General features: G+C 47.9%; 1 protein-coding gene across 2 annotated transcripts in view; it reads right to left on the bottom strand.

The window, feature by feature from the left end:
• Positions 1 to 3,961: 3,961 nt before the first annotated feature.
• The window catches only part of Sel1l2 (SEL1L2 adaptor subunit of SYVN1 ubiquitin ligase), a 104,041-nt gene continuing 93,006 nt past the window's right edge, over positions 3,962 to 14,996 (bottom strand). Inside the window, exons 15-20 of one of the 2 annotated variants that reach the window (XM_021642562.2) lie at positions 12,714 to 12,862; positions 11,633 to 11,798; positions 11,441 to 11,515; positions 8,632 to 8,804; positions 5,123 to 5,251; positions 3,962 to 4,372 (exon numbers count right to left, since the gene is read on the bottom strand). In XM_021642562.2, coding sequence (XP_021498237.1) covers positions 4,253 to 4,372; positions 5,123 to 5,251; positions 8,632 to 8,804; positions 11,441 to 11,515; positions 11,633 to 11,798; positions 12,714 to 12,862 — 812 coding nt within the window. In that variant the 3' untranslated portion in view covers positions 3,962 to 4,252. Of the gene's footprint in view, positions 4,376 to 5,122; positions 5,252 to 8,631; positions 8,805 to 11,440; positions 11,516 to 11,632; positions 11,799 to 12,713; positions 12,863 to 14,996 lie in introns of both variants that reach the window. The other variant, XM_060383161.1, reaches the window with a different exon arrangement.

Genomic DNA, 14,996 nt, shown 5'->3' with positions numbered 1-14,996 from the left:
GAAGGAGCTGACAGAGTTACCCTTTGGAGTATGCTTCCTCGAGGTGGTGGGCACCTGGGTCTGTGATACAACACTTTGGAATACAGAGACCATAACGAATTTGAAGATGTGAGGCTATGCTGCCAGAGGACAGAACAAAAAACAGTGAAAGCAAGGGAGAGACCGCTTGCTGCTGGGGGGGCTAGGTGGGTGTGCACCAGCAGCTGGGGTGAGGACACAACTCCGTCCAGCAAAGACAGATGGACAACAGCGTGGAAAGAGCAGTAGCTCTTCTAAATCCTAGTGATAAGCTAAAAGAGAAACAGGGGAACACTCTCATTACAGTATCCTTAAACCTACCGAGGTGGTGAAAGGCCTCTGTCACACCTGACCCCTGTCTCAGTATCCTAAGCCAAGATGGCAGGTTCCCAGTGCAGAATCTTGATTGCCAAAACCTGGCAAACTTCCATGCTCAGAAGGCTTCTTCACAGGGTGACTTCTGTGCCAGGTTAGTGAAACAGGTCCTGTCCTCAAGACATCCTGTCACAACCCTTGCTCCTTTCAGCCATGCAAGAGCTAGGGATGGGGAGGGATGGGGGGAGGGAAGCTAATGGGGTGGAACCATCTGCCACACTCCTGCCCCGCCCCCCAGGTTCCAGGCTGCGGAGACTAGCTGCATTTAGTTCTAGACACATTGCTACCCTTGGCCGGCCTGTTCTGCTGGGCCCCGCACTTCATCCAGAGGCAGAGCTTGTTCACTGGGCAGCACCACAGCACAGGATTCTGCTCTACACGCCCTCTGCGGATTGCTCTGGCCATGGGGGTGGGGGAGAAAGGAGACCTGGGGAGGGAATGGAGAGCTCTCACCAGCTGAAGATCAAGGATTGCTGCACAATTAGCAACACTTTTCCTGTGTGTGGACATTATTCTTCTTCTGTAGAGATTAATAGTGTTAAAAAAGCAATAAACCATGCTAAGACCCAAGTGTGTGTGACATTTATTCTTTTTTTCTGATATTTTCGAGGACTCTCACAAGACTTTTGTTTACAATAAAACACCCTTTCCCATGAGCCCATCTAATACACTTCAACAAGGACCCCACAATCCCATTTAAATCCTTACTAACCCTTTGAAGCTAGGAACTGAGAATCCACCGAAATCATGTGTCTATATAAAAACAATGAGAATGCTCTCTCGACAAACTCACATCCACATTCTTAACTCCTGCAGTCAGTCCCTTTTCACAAGTTCCAGCTGCTTCCCACTGGCTCATCTTGAAATTCCTTTCTACGGAGGGTAGGACTCCTGACGTCACATGAGTGGAGGCCTGTTAAGTGACTCCTTGGGCAGCAGCACTGAGCTGTGACTACCAGCCCTGGAGCTACGGGTTTGTGCTGTCCTAGGAAGACAGCTGATCATGCTTCACATGTCCATAAAACAGGAAGGGAAAACCTTCACAGACCGGGAGGATGAGGCAACTAACCGGAGAAAACGCTGGTCACAGGGTGGATGTGTCGACTCTCGGCCCATACACAGCAAGCTCCCTGAGTACCAGGACCACGCAAGACTCTAACGGGTTTCTCAAGTTCTTGGGGGAGTAGCCGGGACACAGAAAAGGCTCAGTGGCTGTTGTGCTGGAGGAGTGTGAGGTGTAGAAAGCAGCTGTCCTGCCTTCGTCCCCTCAGGCATCTGAGTGAGGGCTTTGAAACTGATAACTTAGCCCAAGGCAGTGGTTCTCAAGCTGTGGGTGCCGACCCCTTTTGGGTGTTGAAAGGGGTCCCATCTCAGGCACCCTGCCTCTCAGATATTTACCTTATAGCAAAATTATAGTTATCAAGTAGTAGTGAAAATCATTTTGCGGTTGGGGTCACCACCACACGAAGAACTGTATCAGAGGGTTGCAGCATTAGGAAGGTTGAGAACCACTGGCCCGAGGGCCTTGTCTAAGGCACCATTTGTCTGTGTGAAAGCTTAGGCAATTAATATCTCCCAGATAACTCATTAGTCATGATGCCTGGGAGTTGTGGTAAATTCCTGCCATCCTCACTCCACAGTCAGAATATCAAGAAAGTACATGTTCTACCCAAATTGCCAGAAATCCGCCGTGATCTCCAGTGACCAGGGGTGCTAACTTTGATGCCCGCCCTAGTGTTCCCCTCTTGCTTGTTTTTCTTGACAAACTACTTACACTGAAATCCCTGGTTAGCTTGGAGGGGAACCTAAATTAAGAAAAAGGCACTGGGTTTGAACCTTTTGTGACACATGAGGCTGCCAGAAGTGACCCCCCTTCCCTCTGCGTCCATCCCTCCTCCCTCTTGGTTTGAGATCTTTCGGTAAGCTACTTGATCTCACCCTCATTCACCCTGAACCAGAACGCTTGCCAAGCCTTGGCTACCTTTGTGCTGGCTATGGTGGCATCCACTGAAGTTGGCTGATTTTTCAGGAGTGAGGCCCCAGTAGCCCCTTGACTGTTGTGGCAAAGCAAATCTTGTGCTTTCTGGACACTAAGGTGACCTTAGCTTGCTCCAGGGTCATCATCTGCTTGTGACTTGCCTACTGTCGTGAAGACAGTAACTCAATGTTGCTACATCTTTCTTGGATTCTATTAGGAATAGAATCTGTACACTTGCTTGTGGCTCTGTTTGCTCTCTGCTAAATAATGCAGAACACAGTACAAAATGCTTTACTGCCATAACGGGAAATTGTCAGTGGTTTTCCCAGAAGGAGGCTCTTGCCCTTGGGCACCAGAGGCCCAGAAATGGACACCATGATGATTTGTAAACTATTAGTTTTAAAGGCATCTTTCCAAGTTCTTCTAGGTTCTCTTACCTGTACTTTTCTCTGCATAATCAAAAACAACCAAAGACTCTTGTCACTGTGTTAAGTTATAAAGTACCAGAATGGATTTCTTCGTATTGGCACTCAGCATTTTGGCTGGACAGCCACAGGACACAGCCATGCTGACTATCAACTCGGCTATCCCTCACCCTGTTCCAACTCACTTGAGGTTTTGTTTGTGTTGCTCTTGTGTTTTCAAATAGGCTATCCTCTTGTTGACTAGGATGGCCTTGAACTCCCTCTCTTCGGGCCAGATCGGCCTCACCTGCAGTGCCTCAGATTCACAAGTGTGGTGATCACAGGCATCCACCACCGTGTCTGGCTTCCTCACCATGACTTTTAAAAGAATATTCAAAAGGACTACTTGTTGATTTTTTGAAATTACCTTTATTTATTCATTTGTTTTTATGTCTGTGGGCACTCTGCCTGCTTGTATGTCTGTGCACCATGTGCAGTGCCCATGGAAGCCAAAAGAGGGGGTCCGCTCTGTAACTGGAGTTACAAATAATTGTGAGCTGCCATGTGGGTGCTGGAAATCGAACCAGGGTCCTCTAAAAGACCAGTCAAATGCTCTTAACTATTGAGCCATTTTTCCAGCCTCCAACACTACTATTTATGAGGTACACCTTTGGTCCAGGATCTTTGCTACTCTATTGCATGTTATTTTATTTAACACTTATGCCTACTGTCCAAGGTTTTTTGTTTGTTCATATGTTTTGTTTTTGTCTTGTGAATCAGGAAACTGAGACTGAAAGGTCACAATAGCTAGAGAGTCATAGAGTTGGGATTCAAGCTTTGCCTTCAACATAGGTCATGGGCCTATTGTTTCTCCTCATCCACTAATTCCCCAGCTTTTGTCTTAGCCCCACTGACTTGCCTGCTGGGAACCAGGAAAGTAGACCTTTTAATTTATGTCTTGGAAGCTGATAGCATCTTCCGCTCTTCCTCTCTTAGGCATGGCCTGCTGTCAAGTATTTGCTGCTCATCAGGACCTCAGTTTGCTCCCAGGGTCGTTGCTATGGAATCTATTTGTGCAATATCTATTTGTCATTTCTCAGATAGCTACAGTCCTACCTTCCCTGGACTCAGCCTTACCTTCACTTCAGCATGCTTTCCAGAGCCAAGATAACCACCTTTGCCTCTTAAAGGGTGCAGCACCTTTGTTACAGCATGAAGATGGTGGCCTTTACTGAGGTCAGGACCAGCTCACCAAGATGACAACCATGGGACAATGTCTTAGATGACCTGTCCTGGCATCTCCCTGTGGTCCCCTCAACTAAGCAGGAGGTGTGGCATTGTTTGTTAAGCTCTGTCCACTCTCTGTGACAGCCTGTGTGGGAAATCTGCAGCAGCTTTTGACTTGGATGAGGACATTCTTTATTTTGTGAGGATAGCTTGCGTGAACCTGCAAGCAGGTTTTCTGATGGTCCAGAGCCTACCTATGACGACTTCTAAGCAAGAAGATCAGCATGGCAACAATTAGGCCAATCACAAATAAATCCCAGTATGGTCCAACGGTGCTGTCCAGTTTCAGCCACTTCCATCTCATGGTAAACTGCTGGCAAGAGGCATTCAGTCAAAGAAGAAAACAATCCCAGCATTGCACCATGGTCAGAACCATTTCTTCTCACAAACCCACCACTGCCAGCCCCACCCACAGGCCACCCCTCCTGCTTCCTTCTCTCTTAGAAGATGTGATCTGACTCAGGGCACAGCTCATGCATGGGCTTAATTACCACCTCAAAGATGAATAGCCTCAAGTATAAATTTAGCTGGACATGGCGGCACTTGCCTGTAATCCCTGCCCTGGGAAGGGCCTCAAAGTTGAGGTCAGCCTGGGTTACCCAGCGACTTCCAGGTCAGCCTTGGTTATGTCATAAGATCCTATCTAAAAAATGATCTAATTTCTACTTTTAAGAAATCCAGCTCTTTATGGTGTCTCCTGCCACCTGCCATCTGCTTCCAGGCTCAGATTTCAATGGCAAGAGTTGTGTTTTGAACAAGTATACATAGCACATCTCTGCTCAAGGCTCTGGGCGTGGAGTGTGCTGGAAAGACTATGCGCTGAATTAACTCACTGCTTGTTCCACATAGCGTTAACACACACTCAACAGGTGGAACTGCTGTGCAGTAAGTGCAAGACTTTGCATTCCACTTATCAAAGAAAAGTTAACTAAACACACAACAACAACAACAACAACAACAACGAAACCCAAAACTCCCTTGGTAAGCCTCATCACTTTGTCCTGCGTTTCTTGGAGTTTTCAGAGTTTCTGAGAATCTACCTGAGGCGAGATGAACTTACATTAAAAAACAGGATGTCTCGAAGCAAATGCATAGTTTCCAGTTTCATAAGGGCAAAGAACACAGGTAGGTGTGCATCTGGGCTTGTCTGAGCAGCCATGTCATACAACCTTCTGGCCAGGTGAATGTCCTAGAAAGAAAGCAGCACGTTCTCATCAGGAGCAGATTCTCGAAACAGAAACTGTTGTTAGAGCTGTCACAATTTATATTTGGTAGACAGAATGGGCCCACGACATTGTCCTTGCCTTATCCCTGGAGCCTGAGGCTATGTCATATCATACACAGCAAAGGGGGATTTGAAAATAAAGCCATAGACCTTAAAATAGAGTCTCCTTGACTACCTAGGTGGTCTTAGATACACGTCTTGAAGGCAGGAGAAAGGCAGATGTAGCAGGAGAGGGAGATTAAAAGTATGGGAACTCAACTTGTCTCACAGGTGGGGGGAGGGGAAAGAAGCCAAGCAACGCAGCTAGCGAGGACAGAACAAGGGGCTTGGTCTTAGCAATGGCATGTGTGTGTTTTTAAGTCCACATCCTCGGTTAATTTTACTGCAGGTGTGCTGGACAACGCTCTCCTCCCTGAAAACCACCACCGCTTCATCAGGTCAGCTGGGCCTGTAAGCTGTTGACACTTGCTCACAGAGGAGTTGGGGAGGGCCACTGACCCTCACAGTTCAGTATTCAGCTGCGACTCACAGCCTTTTGTAATTCTGTCCTATTTGCATGTGTCCAGGGAGGCCCTAGACTGGGCTGTTGAGGACGCTGTGAAGGGGTCCATCTTTGCTGCTATGGAGAAGTCATCATCCACGCTGAATGAGAACCTACCAGCACAGCGGCTTAGTAACTCCTGACTCATGTTCTGTAAGTGATGCCCTCCAAAATTCCTTAGTTCTCTGGGGCGAACTTTGGAGGAATCAGGCTTTGGTTTGTCCTTGGCCCTGAGCTGAGGTGCTTCTCAGGGAAGCTATCAGGATAAGTCATCTGCCCACACTGCCTGTCCGCAGAGGCGGATGAGCGCACCAGCGGCTTGTATTTTCATGCGGCCTCCACAAGAGCCGGGTTATCCCTCACTTCACCCCTCAAATGCAGGCGTTTACATGATTCGCCAGTCTCCCTTCATTCTCAGACACTCTCTGGAAATGACAGCACACTCATTTTCCCCACTGGTTTGCACGAGATCTGGTGACAGGGATTGTGAATTGCCCTGCTGAAGAGATGCCACAGGGCACAGTGGCACTAGAAGGGCATCCTCCCAAACTCTGTGGAATGAGTTTGGGGCTTGACTCATCAGGCTGCTTATGATGGTTAGACTCACTTTATTAATTTGGCTAGGAGATAATGAGATTAATAAACTGCCCTGAACACTTGTGTTTACTTTTCTAATTTCTAAACAAAGGACAAAACCCAGTGATCTCTCATCAGCTAAATCCCTAGTCCTGAGACCTAGGTCTGAATCAAGTCCCTTGTTTCTCTTCTTTATTTCTCTCTTTGTCTGGTTTCTATTTGTCCTCTGCTCCACTACTGGTTTTGTTTGTTGAGACAGCATTTCTCTGTGTAGCCTTGGCTGTCCTGGACTCAGTTTGTAGACTAGGCTGGCCTCAAACTCACAGAGATCTACCTGCCTCTGCCTCCTGAGAGTGGGGATTAAAGACATGTGCCACCACGCCCAGCTCCACGTCTGGTTTTTTAACGTAGACGCTTTCTGGCATAACAACAAAGGAAAACCCAGGAGACCTCAAGGGAGGAAAACTAATCCAAGTGAGTTAAGAGGAAAGCTGGCAGGAAGAGATGGAAAAGCAGTCAGAGGGAAGAGCCTACAGCTCTTGTTCTGAGTGTGAAACGGATGTCCCCACGCTGCTTTCTGAATTGTGAGCAAAGTGCCAGGCAAAGAGCTTCACTGGTGGCCCTGGCAGAAAACCAAAGCTTCTGGTGTGGGGGGAATGGTCTCACTGTGGTGAGGATGTGGCTGTTAGGAGACCGAGTTATTTTTTTAGTTACTGGGGGTAGGAGAGCTGACTGATGGAGCAGGCCGGGTGGGTTCATTTGTACAGTTTCTGGAAATAGTGCTTCTGTGGGGTTATGGTGTTTCGTATGCGGAACTATGAATAAAAACCTTCATCGTATTGAAAACTTAGCAGCTGTTCTGATTCCTTTCTGATGTAATGACAAGCCATTCCGCCTAGCGGTTAACTACAAAGCCTTGCACGCAGGCTCGTTCATTTCGTCCTCTAAGCCAGGGGTGGGCCGGGGGTCATTAGGTGCTTCTCTGATGTGGATGGCAGCGGGAGGTGGAGGGTCAGTCAGCAACACCCGCAGAATTGTCTAACTTAGGCAGCGGGCCCTGTCTGTGGTACAAACATGGGGGTGGGGGGGCTGACACCTGCGAGGTGTGGGGAAAGCAGGCTGGATTTGGTGTTGACATTTTAGTGCTCAGGGTGCTGAGGCTGATGAGAGGTAAAGGCAGGCTGCAGGGAGAGCAAGACAGAGGGATCCCCACCGCTGGGCGGGCAGAAGAAGCAGCCTTTGGCTGCAGAGCGCCCAGCGGTTCTCAGGAAACTCGCCACCAGTAATTTCTCCGTTGGTAGTCCTGCTGGGCTGAAGAAAGCACAGAGCCAACAGTCTCCACAGTCTTTCACACCCTAGAAAGAGTTAGCAGTATAAACAGAGAGAAAGCTGCTTGATGACTAAGAAGACTCATTGTCAGATCCACCGTTTGTTGTTTTTTTCCTTGAAATGCTTGGGATCAGATAAGCCTTGCATAATAGCCTGGATCCATTACCAAAGATTCTGCAAATGAGGTCAAATGGTTTGACCTCTGCAATGTGGATTCCTGATGCACAGAAAATATATTTTATGTGTACATATATGTGTGTGTGTGATTTTACATATATGTATCACCTAACCAACACTGGTTAATATTAGCATTTAACATACCTATACACCTGCCTCCGACTTTCAGACTCAGGATCCTTTGCCTGATTGCTCCCACTGACTAAGGGATGTCCCCCAGTAGCACCTGTAGTGTTAGCTTTCTTTCATTAGTGAATGCACCTCAAGACAGATACAGTCTCTGAGGCCTCTCTAGAGTGCCCAGTATGGTGTCTTGGAGATAACAGTTGCCTTGTGAGATGTCTCTAGATTGATGAGTGCCATCTTAATCTCTAACGTGGGCCTCATTCCACTTTGCTATTGTTATCGACAGTTTAGGAGTTGGTGGAGATGTCAGTAATTAAGTCCTGGTAGTGAAGAAGTAGAGACAGGGCTCATTATAAAAGTGTGTGTTGGGAAAAGGAGGAATGTACGAATCAGGCCCAAATTAGCTTTCTTTTACTAATTAAGATGTCCTTGGTGTAAATGGAGGATATGAAGGCAATAGTTTAGTTCTTTGTGTTAGCACAAGGGGGAGGGACTCTTTTTCTTCTACATTAATGGCATCAATGAAGTCCCAAACATCTATAAATTTTCCCTTCTCACACAGCTGTCATTACTAGCTTTGAACCAAAGCAGTTACCTTCGCGATACCCAGGCCATGTTCATACATGTAGGCCAGGTTGAACATGGCTTGGGCACTGTGGTGCTTGTCTGCGGCGATGCTGTAATGTGTGGCCGCGGTGCCGTAGTCCTTCTTAGTCCCATAGCCATAGTAATGGTAATCTCCAATCTTCAGCCGAGCAAAAGCATTCCCTGAGAGAAAGAGCAGGAAAATCGAAAGTGGCTCATGTATAGTTCTCAGTGAGTCAACCTAATAAGCTGTGAAAACACCACAGACCCATGCATGTATACATGCGTGCACATGAAATGCTCAAAATCTCACAGTGAAGATTACGTGTACTCCAGGAAACACAAGACACGGTGCTCGCTGCTAGTAGGCTTCGGTGCAGGGTAACCTTCATGGTTGTAATATTCTGAAAGGAATGATACACTACACATTTTACCTTTCAAATGCATGTTTTGGAGGTAGAACAGCAAGTCTTGGAAAACTAAATCCCATCTTTCTTGTCCCTAGAATGCCTTTCTAAAACAGTGCTCTCATAGGCAGTAGCCCAGTCAGGGCAAGGCAAGAGCCACAAGGCTCTTAATTACTGAGAGAGTTCTGGAGCCTAGTATGGTACTTGATAAATATTTATGGAATGATTAGACAAACATGCTAGGATATTTTTAGAAAATGCCTTCCCCAGAGGTAATTTAGGATATTACTTTCCAACAAACATGGATATAACAAGGAGGGGAAATCACATTACTTTTAAATATATGCAACCTCATTCTTTTGAAGGTCACTTAGAGATGGTGTGTGTGTGTGTGTGTGTGTGTGTGTGTGTGTTGGGCAATGGCCATGCTTCTGTTCTGTGGCTTGAGAGGATGAGGAAAAATTCATGTTGGATATTTGTCTCAGCTGAGGCCAACCCTTCACAAAATCTGTGTTATTTTGGAAAATGGGAACCATGTGTAGTAGGGTCTGAGGTATGCCTTGAGATACAGGAGTCCTTTTAAAATTCTCTGCCTATTTGTGCGGTGGCTAATTTTTTAAAGTGATGCCTCTAGGGTCTTCCTATTACAGAATTGAAGGGGACATGACGCCATGAGCCATCTTTGGCCCCTAAGCAGAGCTAATGTTTTAAAGTTCTTAAGCTGATGAAGACATTAGCTTCAGAGTTTGCTTCCCAGGTAATGCATACAAAATGTACAGGAGGATGGAAGCAAGGGCTGGTGGGAACGGCGTTCAAGCAAGGGTAACTACAGAGGCCAGGAAGACACGATGCCCCAAATAGAAACCCACCCCTTCTCTAATTTTGTTCAAGCCGTCATCCTGACCTCAAGGTTCCATCTGGCCATAGTCACAAAGAGCTGGGACACATGTGTATTCTTAAACTTTGCAGGGAAGAGGAGCCCCCAAGGCACTGAGACTAGGGGACATGAACAAGCCTGTCCTCAGAGCAGTGGTGTCCCAATGAATGGTACTGACGAAATACGTGTGGTAATTCTGACAGGCTCCTGGATGGCTTGGTTGTTGAGAGATTTGTATTTCAGTTCCATGATTGCTGCCTGAGCCATGACGGCTCAGTAGCCTCTCCATATGAAGCAGCTGCTAGAAGAAGCATTAATGACTAACTAGAAGCTTTCATTATTAGATCTTCTTCCTGGTGAGCCTCTCAGCAGCCACAGCTTTGGGAATGGGCATGCCGACCTTTTGTGACACGGTTATTTTCAGCAGCCTCGTGTATGTATATCCCACTTAATATGAATCTCTCCTCATTTTCAACTTTTCTTTGTTCCAGTTTCCATGCCCTTTCCTGACTTGAAATCAACGTGTGTTTGTTGCAATTGAGCTGATTTGCCATGGCTGAGAGATTGCTGGTGCTGTTTTCTCATTCCAAATAAGGTCTTTATTGCATTTTAGAAAACATAGAATTTCTCACTAAAATTGTATTGATGGCTTGCTGCTGTATTACCAGCTCAGCTGGGTCTGCGAAGGCACCACTGTGTTTTTTATTTTTTTTCTGCCTCATATTAGCATCAGCTGGGAAGCATTTTTTATCCTATTACTTCCTGTTAAAAGGGATGATTCAGCCTTAACAGGAGATGATTTCAAGAAACCTAATTGGAAATAAAATTGCTCTCTTACTGAAGGAGTTCCTCACACATCCAAATGCTAACCCTGACAGCTGTGCGACATCTCCCTGATTTTAATACTATAATTTTGGGGGAAAGAATTGGAAGGGACATGGTGATTCAAACACCACCTGCCAATGCTGTTCCAAGCAATGATAGTTTACAGTTCTTACCACGTGTGAAACCAATAAGTAGGAAGGCCTTGAGAATGCCAAGAAAGGATCTTCCCACTTATTTATGCTTTAAAAAAATTCTAGCGTACTGACGGTTAGAGTGGAACTCTGAAGTGTGTTGTCGTCACCAGAGCCTCATTTTAGAAGTCAGATGCCGTCTGTACATAATTAATTTTGCCGACATATTCAGAGACACACAGGTCACATCTCAGATTAGCTCAGTAAACAACTCAGCAAAGGAGTGACTAAAGCCAGACCAAGAAAATTGTTTTCTTGAGTAAAATTACCATGTTTCAAACAACAGTTCTGGTGTCATGGCGATAGAGACAGACTCTAGGGGCTTGCTAACCTAAGGGACCCCGAGAATAATGAAGAAAACACATTCTCGGAAATGGCCTCCAACCGCAGTATAATTTGAAGCGACCCTCCTCGACTCCCTGTCCCTCTCTGCCTCTGGGCCCAGCAACACAACTGAAGCAGATCACAGGAGCAGTCATGGGCGGGGTCCAGCCGCGCACTAGGCTGGTCTGTTTGTACCTTGAACGGCAGCTCGGTTCCATAGCAGAAGTGCCATTGGATACATCTTTTCCTTCCCCAGAATTTTAGCTTTTTCTAAAAGAAAAGGAAGATGAAGAGAAAAAGGAAACGCTGCGTTAGAGGGTTCGAGTGGGGATGCAGCAAGCATGTACGCAGACGTGCGTTTGGGGAATTGCAGAGATCTTATCTTACGAGATTCCAAAATGAATGCTGAATTGCTTTGAGCTACTTCGTATCCCATTTCGGCAAGCAGCGCGTACTGAATAAGCGAAGAATCTACGTCGCCGTCCTTATAGGCAAAGTAGGCCGTCAGGAATTTCTCAGCCCAGTGGCCTAGTTCACAGACACCTTTGTAAAGCTGGACGGGAAGAGAGATCGAACAGGCTGGTCAGCGTCAGCCTATACAGTCCTCTCTGAACCTACGCTTCAGCTTCTGCCCGCTGAGCCGACAGGAACTTTTTAAAAAATTGCCTGGCTTTTGAAAATCACGTAGGGTGAAGAATTAATACGTTTCTAGGCACCCGGATCCTCAGGGTAGTTTTGTCTTTAGCAAATCATCCCCAGGATCCTTTTTAATTTGTGTAATAAACTTTCCTAGCTTGAAGGCTGTTCAGCCAGGATAAAAATATCAGTTTGGAGGGCTTCCTGGTTGAGTCTGTCATTTTAAGGGCGCTGTGGCTCTGCACGGCCAAAGCTGAGGTGGAAATGAGACCCGGAGGGTCCAGGTGACATAGCGGGGAGGGAGGGTGCGGAGCTCCGCGGGGACAAATGTCAGTCAGCCTAGCTGAATAGCCCTTATGTAATCAAAAGAGGTTAGCCATACATAATTCATTAGGAAGTTGGCAAAGGAACAAATCTAAAGATAGATTATTAGCTGGCAGCTTTTGGAATGAGTTTCGAAGGGACCAGACTGCCGCGTGGAGGATTTATCCTGGTGCAGTGAACGTACTTAATAAATCAATGAAGGGCATTAAGGTCCTGAAAGCATTCTTTTTGAAAAGTACATTACTGGCTCAGGCGGAAAGAACTCACTTTCTCAATTGTCATCAACCGCCAAACACCTGAGGACCCTGTTTTCCGGGAAGGACCGGGCTCTATTTTCCAAGCTGGGTCAAGGCTTGCCGGAGAGCCCTGGTGGGCGCACCAAGGCTGACACTCAGGAGAAGGGGCCATCTCCTCCTCCACAGGCTAAGCTACTCCGTGCTCTCCCCCTGTCAGTGCAGAGCAGAGGTGCGGCCCGCTCCGCGGGACCGTGGGAGAGCTGAGCGGTTACCTCCACGGCGGTTCGGCAGGACCTCAGCACCCCGGTGCCGGTGGCGTACATCTCCGCTAGGTAGTAAATGGCGAGAGGCTGGCCGCTCTGGGAAGCCAGGTAAAAGTACTTGAAGGCGAGTTTGTAATCCTTCCACACTCCAGAGCCAGCTGAAAATTAAAAGGTTTGGAGCCACGCATTACAAAACAAAACACCCTTCTGCGGAGGTCGTGGTCGCGGGGGCTGAGCTACGCTGTGGTCTTGACCAGTTCGGGAGATCAGGAAAGAAGGGCCGTTAGGTTCCGTGTGCATGAGAAGATGAACGAGTGCACGGCCGTGGGAGCGCCTCTGCGAGCGCCTTAGCATGACCAGCACGTGCGCGCCCTCCCCCACCCCACCCACGTAGGCCCGAGCAGCCGCAGAGCAGGGCCGCGAGGAGTGTGCGCCCACGGTCGGGGAGGGGCTGGGGCCGGCCGGCAGAGGACCCCGAGCGGGGAAAGCCGGTCAGCTCCGGACTTCAGGGAAAGGGGGGCTTTGCCCCGGCTGGCGGCCGCCCCAGCGCCAGAGTCTCTGGTGGGAATCAGGAGCCGCGCTCAGCCCGGCCTAGCTGGCACGGTGGCGCACGCCTGAAACCGCAGCGCTCCGCACGCTGTGGGAGGAGGGCCGTCAGCCCAAGGCCGGCGCAGACGGCACACCGAGACTCTCTAAATACTTAAGTGAATAAATACAATTTTCAAAAACTAAAGAGAGCAAAAAGTCCGGAGGCAGATTGCTCGGGTAGGACGTGCGGCCTTGATGTGACTCGTCTGCTCAGCTGTAAACTGCGGGGATCCACATGTTGAGACAGTAAGTTGAGCTGGAACGTGCGATGGCGTCACGACTACACTGTGCTAGAAGCTTGAGGAACGGGACGGAGTCTGAGCTGAGGATTTGGAGTGAATTAGAACGAGATCAGCACAAGCACAGGACACACCGGCTGGAGAACGTCAGGAGACTTCTGACTAGGTGTGCCCGGGCGAGGGAGGTGGCTGTTGCCCTCCCACCTCTGCGTGAAGGACTCTTTCAGCCCCCACAGAAGCTCGTACAAACGCTCACTGACTAGACCCCTTGCCCTACCCACCTCGCTATTGCCGTAAGAAGGCCCCAGCCCCAGCCTGGCCTTCCTCGCCTGCCTCCCTCCTCACCGTCTTGCCTCGCGTTTATGTAGCGATCTCTCATTCCTCCTCCCAGGGCTGCAGCGTGAGACACCCCACTTCTCTCCAGACCGTGAAGCCTCCACCTTTCCGGGATCATTAGATCTTAACTGGACTTTTCCCAGAACCCCCTTTTATCAATTATAATTATGGCTAGGTCTCTTATCTTTTTATAACAATTCCTTCTTGGACTCTGTTCTTTTCAGTCCTGTCAGTCTTCCTCTGAAGGCACACTTTTGGGAACAGTGTCTTCACGCTACACGTTCTCGCCTTGCGTTCACGCCCTAGCCCGCTGTCAGCTGGTCCTCATGTCGATACAACAATCGCACCAACGCTCTCCATCTTGACCAAACAATAAGGATGCTACTGAATCTGTCTTCCCTCATTTTCCCTCTTCCTTCTCTCCTCTCCCTCCTCCCCTTTCCCTCTGCCCTTCCCACACCTCTCCTTCTGCTCCTCCACCACTGCTACTGTTATCACCAGCCTTCCTGCTGCACCATCAGGAAAACTACACAGTCTCCTTCATTTACTCTATCTGGGAAGTTCTATCTTTCCCCCTTTTGGATCCCTTTCAACCTCTCTACCCTTCCAGGCTTTTTTTTTTTTAGGATGCCAAAAACAGATCACCACATTTGCGCATATATCTGCATTTCTTTTTTTCTCACATTCTTTCTTTTCTCTTTGCAAGCTCAACCACTCTTAACTTACACCTGTATGTTTATATTTCAAATCTTTCTCCTTAGCATTATCCTTGTGCGTGTCATACTTGCTTCTGGATTGTACAGTGGCTATCGTAAGTACCCCAAAGTTAAGCTTGTCAAAGGTGCCCATCTTGACTCTCTATGTTTAGGTTTCGTTAAAGCTCTGTCTCTCTCTCTTTGGTTTTCTGAAACAGAGTTTTTCTGTGTAGCCTTGTCTGTCCTGGATTCCCTTTGTAGACCAGGCTGGCCTTGAACTCACAGAGATCCACCTGCTCTTCCTCCCTGACTGCTGGGATTACAGGTGTGTGCCACTGTGCCAGGCTTTTAAAGCTCTCTTTAACTGATGCCTTAATGTCGTCTTAAGCCACTCAGCCCTTTCACGTTTGTTAGAGGAGGAGACGACTTGCTAA

The sequence above is a fragment of the Meriones unguiculatus genome, chromosome 4, assembly GCF_030254825.1.
Source record: "Meriones unguiculatus strain TT.TT164.6M chromosome 4, Bangor_MerUng_6.1, whole genome shotgun sequence".
In the NCBI taxonomy this organism is placed as follows: Eukaryota; Metazoa; Chordata; class Mammalia; order Rodentia; family Muridae; genus Meriones; species Meriones unguiculatus.
This window is presented reverse-complemented; position numbering and strand designations above follow the sequence as displayed.